Source organism: Lolium perenne, chromosome 3 (genome assembly GCF_019359855.2).
Source record: "Lolium perenne isolate Kyuss_39 chromosome 3, Kyuss_2.0, whole genome shotgun sequence".
Lineage (NCBI taxonomy): Eukaryota > Viridiplantae > Streptophyta > Magnoliopsida > Poales > Poaceae > Lolium > Lolium perenne.
This window is the reverse complement of record NC_067246.2, coordinates 350,982,322-350,988,321: the sequence shown is the minus strand read 5'-3', so window position 1 is coordinate 350,988,321 and position 6,000 is coordinate 350,982,322. Positions and strand designations below refer to the sequence as shown.

The 6,000-nt window shown below is 48.0% G+C and overlaps 1 protein-coding gene across 1 annotated transcript; it reads left to right on the top strand.

Moving 5' to 3' along the window:
- Positions 1-304: 304 nt before the first annotated feature.
- LOC127346233 (uncharacterized) lies at positions 305-3,077 on the top strand. Its single transcript, XM_051372784.2, has 3 exons — positions 305-778; positions 895-1,038; positions 2,119-3,077. Exons 1-3 carry the CDS (start codon positions 447-449, stop codon positions 2,744-2,746), a joined length of 1,104 nt encoding a protein of 367 aa, XP_051228744.1. The 5' UTR covers positions 305-446; the 3' UTR covers positions 2,747-3,077.
- Positions 3,078-6,000: the final 2,923 nt, after the last annotated feature.

Genomic DNA, 6,000 nt, shown 5'->3' with positions numbered 1-6,000 from the left:
CTCTAATATAAACATCCATCTTTGCATGCACCGTCCCAACTGCAAACCAACCCCTTAGCTTAATTGCTTGATAAAGCTACTAGACCATTAGGGGATATCAAATCAAATTAGGGTGCACACCTGCTACTTGATCCTTCCCTAGTGGTAGTAGAAGTAATAGTAGTTTACTATGGTGAATAATAATCTAGCTAGGTGTATGTAATTAGTCAACACCCGAGGGCATAACAGTCATTTTGGCATTGAGTGAAAAGTCCCCTTATATATACACCCTGCCATGGCAGGGACTGGGTTGGTGCAATCAAAGCCGCCAGCAAAGCAAGTCGAAGCTCCAACAGTCTCTTGTTGCTTACGTCTGTCAACAATCTGTCGAACAATCTCTAGCCATTACGGCAACTCATACAGATATAGTTAGCTAGTAGCAGAGGAAGCAAGGAGGGCGGCCGGCCATGGAGGAGATGGCTGACGAGAGCAGCCAGTACCATTGGCACGACGACTTCAGGTTCGGGGACGAGCTCATGAGGGAGCTTCTCGACGCGCCGGCGATGGTGGCCGGCGCTGACAATTCTTCTTCCAACAAGGGTGCTGATGAGGACGAAGAACGGGAGGAGGATGGACCGGCAGGAGCTCGGCGCCGGGAGTCGATGGTGAACAGGCTCATCTCCACCGTCTACTCCGGGCCCACGCTCAGCGACATCGAGAGCGCCCTCTCCTTCACCGGCGTCAGTGCCGACTCGCAGCAGCTCCTCGACGGCCGCAAGTATTACAGCTCCAGCCCAGTGTGCGTTCATATTTCTGTCTATTTTGAATTGTTGTTTATCTATCTACGCGAAGAACAATCATAATTTCACATGATCAATTGCTTGCTCAATTATATGCGTGGATAAACATCTTCAGGGTTTTCTCGCCGGACAAGGTGCTTAGCAAGATGGAGAACAAGTACACGATGAAGATCAAGAGCTGTGGCAGCGGGCTAGCCGATGATGGGTACAAGTGGAGGAAATATGGCCAGAAATCCATCAAGAACAGCCCCAACCCAAGGTACAAATTCGGCAATCTATCTATCTCCTCATGAAAACCTGTAGTCCTTAATTTACCTAGCTAGGTAATCTTGCATGAAATGTTTATTTACTATTGCAACCACTTGTCATAAACACCAAGCACACACACACACTTGATGGTGTAACTTTCAGTTGACATATGAGACGCAACATGCATATTTACCTTTTTTTAGGGAACATGCGTATTTACCTGGTTTGTGTTCAGTTTTCAAAGATGGATTCAGACACGTCACCAGCGCAGCCCAAATGAGACAAACTCCAAGCATTCGGACAATTACTCTGGTGAACCAAATAAAGGCAGAGCTAGCTAGCTATGCACTGTCCTTACTTAATTCCCATAACCAAAAATTCCCTGGACAACAGCGTCTTCCTCGGCCCTGCCACAATATATGGTCATACCCAAACTTGATTTATCAGCCATGTAAGGGATTTGCAAAGGTTGGTAGGTGCATCATGCATGCAGATGGAATTAATTAATTGTAACCTTAAATACTTAGCCCCCACAAATTGCCATGAGCGAGCTAGCTAGCTGTCTCTGTGGGAATAGTTATACATAGTACTAAGCACCGCTATCTCCGTGGCAAATATAGACGACTTTGTAGAAAATATATAGTCAAACTTCACTAGTTTTTTTTTTCATTTAGCTTATGAAGAAAAAATGCTAAAATTGGTAAAACAAAATAGGTATTGACCATAGACTAAATGTTGACGAAATCTTAGTCTGACATGTCAATTGATGGGATTCTGTCGTACATGTAAATAAAAGTTAAAATAAAAATCATGTTCAGTAAAAAAAACTGTTCTTTTTACATGTTTTAAATCAAAAAAAAAAAATTTACAATAAACAGAGAACTTATAAATCATATGGTTAGACATGTCTCGAAAATTATCTTAGTGTTTTTGATTTACAAAATATATTTTCGGTAAAAAGTAGTGGGTCAACATAAATCTGGAAGACCGTGTCAATGTAGAACCCACATTTTTGTGATACGAAAGGAGTAACTACTTCCCATGTCAAGCGAACCGTGGAAGGAAAATTTATTGGATTTTGATGTGGCAGGAGCTATTATCGGTGCACGAACCCCCGGTGCAACGCCAAGAAGCAGGTGGAGCGCGCCGTCGACGAGCCGGACACGCTGGTCGTCACCTACGAAGGCCTCCATCTCCACTACACCTACTCCCACTTCCTCCAGCACCCGACCCCTACTCCCTCCGGCACGGCCGCCGCAGCGGCCAAGAAGCCCAAGCTGCACCTGCACACCGCCCCCGCAACAACGACTACCTCGCCGCCGCCGGCCATGCCGCTCGACGGTGCCGTCGTCCCTGCCGGCGCTGGAGGAGACAGCAGCAGCGATAGTGGTGGTGGTCATAACGTGGCCGCTGAGGCAGGCTTCCTGCTGGAGCAGGCGGTGCCCAACTGCTCGGCGTCGTCGTACATGTTCGACGGCGGCTTTGCTAGTGGCGAGGAGCGGATGTTGCCGAGCGGCGGCGGGCTGCTGGAGGACATGGTGCCGCTGCTGGTCCGGCGACCGTCGTGCAACTCCGCGGCCACCACCACCACCACTAGCTCGTCGGGATCGCCGGCAGGGGCGCCTGTGTCGTCCCCGTCTCCATCCACGTCGTCGTCAGTGTCATGGACCCCGGCGTCGCCGTACATCGACATGGCCATACTCTCCAACATCTTCTAGCTGACTAGTAAATTAAATAACTTGTGTTGTGCATGTGTGCACCAAGGGTGCCCCAGTGTGTGATTAGTAGTAGTATCTAGCTAAATAGCCGTTGCATGCATAGTTGTTTAATCTCCCAAAACTGTGAGGATTTGTGTTGTAAGCAGAGTAAGATTAGTGATTTAGTACAGGGTGCTGAATAATTGTGTGCATACATCTGGCGTGCGTGGCGGTGCAATGATGTAAAAGCATGTTGCAAAAAAGTAATTGTAACACCCCAACTTTTGCAACCTTGTTTAGTTATCCTTAGTGCAAAAATTAGGGGGAACAAAAACTTTTTCTCTAGACTAATTAGATGAATTGCCTTGATATGTTTGTTATAATGAAATGCTTTGATCTGCTGGTAGATGAATCGTCTTGATTTGCTTGTTGAGTTTTGTCTTGAGCTACCTCAAAGAACAACACCTCTAGTGGTAAAATGATCCTTGAATTCAAAACTTGGGATCATCTGCCCCTTAATACATCCTTCTCTCTTACCCTAGTCAAAAACCCTAAGGCATCATAAATTTGGCTAAGTCCCAAAATCTGTTTAAGGTTCCATTTTGGAACCCCTGGATTAAGCTACCCTTTGCCATAAAGGGTAATGCACTTGGTCCTAGGCCTACCTTATCATGAGCACTTCCCAACCATGTTCTTGCCTTGAAACAAATCTCTCTTATACCCACTTATCCTTGATGATTTTGAAGCCAAGTCAATAAGATGTTTTGATAGGCTTAAAATGTTCCAACTTTGGCAGTTGTATTCTTAAGCACCCACAACTGTTATTGGTAAAATGAAGGCATGGATCTCATCTATGCGACACCCTCTACAACTTCCACGTCTTGCATGCCCCGTTCTACCTTTGCAACCCATTTATTTAACTTGATCTTATACCCTACCCAGTATTGCACCACTAGATCCCATTTCCAACTTTTATACCTTGTTTTCTTTGATTGATGTTCTAATCTTCAACACATTGGTGTAGAAATGATATCTAAACGCAAATCATCTTCCACACTTGAGAACACTTGTTGTTCCTCCTTTCTTTTGGAGGAATTCCCTAAACCCTATACCCCTCTTTTTGACTAGCAAAATAATTCTCGTTTTTCAAACCACTCCCAAATTACCTCATATTTGAAGAAACACCCTTCGGCACCTTATGCACCCATCTGATCTTACCATCTTTTTAAATATCCACCAAAACATGTTTGGACCCGTTCACTCAATCTTCAAGTGGTTCACCTCCATTTTCATCTAGTTTTCTAAATAGTCCTTCAAATCAATTCTAGAACTTCATCTACCACCATCATCATCACCCCTCACCAACTCGATATTACCCATTGAGGATATTTTTGCTCCACCTTTACTTGGCCATAAGGGAAGGCCGAACTTGTCTTGTGTGCATGACAAAGTGCTATCTATTGTCCCTCTCCACTTCTCTCTCCCATCTTGCTTCACTAATGGACAACCAAGACCTGCACCACCAGCATTACATCCTTACCACGTTGGAAAGAGAGGAAGAGGGAAGACCCGAGGCAATCTTGCCAAGATTGAGCATGCTTATGGTAAGATCTTGGGAAGATCTTTACTTGCAGCCTACCCCTCCTCCCTCCACTCAAAGCCAACGAGCAGCCAGCCCTCACACGACCCCAGGACGTCATGAGAGCCCCCCCCCCCCTACCTAGCCCTAGCCTTCTCTTTCCCTTCCCAATGCCCTAAATGGCATAGGCTTTGACCAACAGCCCTAGGACTGCAACCCTGCGCCCCTAACCATGTCCAGAACCTCTCCCTGGATTCCTGCGGGTCATTAGTACCCTTACCTCGTGCCCAACGCATCCCTACACTCCTGCCCGAGCCTGCCATGGACGTGGTCACCTTCTTCTTGGTTAGCAGCGACCTGAGCACTCCAGCCCCCGATGCCGCGCCAGGGAGACGTCCTGGCACCCCTTTCCCCGATGCGCACGCTCCCGAGGCCAGCGCTTCCCCACAGTAGCCTCGCCATGCTCGCCACGGGCGTGATCACCACGCCACAATGTGGTCACCGCACACCCCCGCCTGCTGCCATCCCTCCCTATAAAAGGGCCTCCCCGCTCACTCCCTTCCCTCACACACCACCCCACTTCCCCCTCCACCCCCTCTCCCCACGCCCTGGAGATCAGCAGCGCCCCCTGGCCCCTGCTCGCCGGAGATAGACGCGCCGGCCATGGTCACCGCAAGGTGGCGGGTGAAGCTCGCGCTCACCCCGGCCCCGTTTTCCTCTCCCTCTTCCTTCCTAGACGTTCACCACCTCCTTCTCTTCCTAACCGACCCTTTTTCTCCGCTCAGAACCGCCGGTAGCCGTCGCCCTCATCGCCGTCCAGGAGCTACTGTGAGGAGATCGCCCACGGGAGGAGCAGCTGCGGCCGAGGAGAGCTGCCGAGCTCGCCCTGGGGCCGCCCCGACGCGCCACCACTCCGCCCAGCCCTCTCCGTCGCCCGCCCGCCGCCGGTACGTCTCCAGCCGCCGCCGTTTCCCTTCCAGAAGCAGCGCCGCTGCGTGCGTGGTCGAGGAAGGAGACGGGTCGCCCGTCTCATGCGTGCGCTGCGTGGCCTGCATGGCCACGTCAGCCCATGCACCGGCCTGGCCCGCCTGGGCCCTCTCCTCCTTTTTTCCTTTATTTTCCACACGCCAGCTGGAAAACCCCCACCTGGGCCGGCCCAACTCACCACACCCGCACGGCCCAGAACACCTTCCCGCCCGAACTATTCATTTAAACTTTGAAAATTGATGTTAATTTGTGTTAAAACCAGAGGCAATCAAATGTGAATAACTCGAGATCTACCAACCCAAATCCAATGAAACCAATTGCATTAGTTCATAAATTTAATAATCTTTCCAATTCCGCTGGTCCCATATTTTTCGGATTTTTGTACAATGTTTGGTAAATTAAACTTGTTCTATGTGTACTGCAGACTCTAACAAATTCCTAAAATTGTAGGATTAATATTTTTGGGTAAATCCAATTTGGTTAGCCTTGTTTTAATACTGGCTATCTAAAAAAAAATGTTGTTAGTCTCTGATCATGCACATTTGTTACTGTTAGTAATAGTGTGTGTATCACATGAATTGTGGAAATAAAACTTAGTGTTTATTAAAAATCTTTGACCACCTCGTTTATTAAAATTGGACAACCTTTGTTACATTCTTGCAAAACAAAACCTACTGATACTTAAACCAAGTTCTATTGTTTTGCTTAA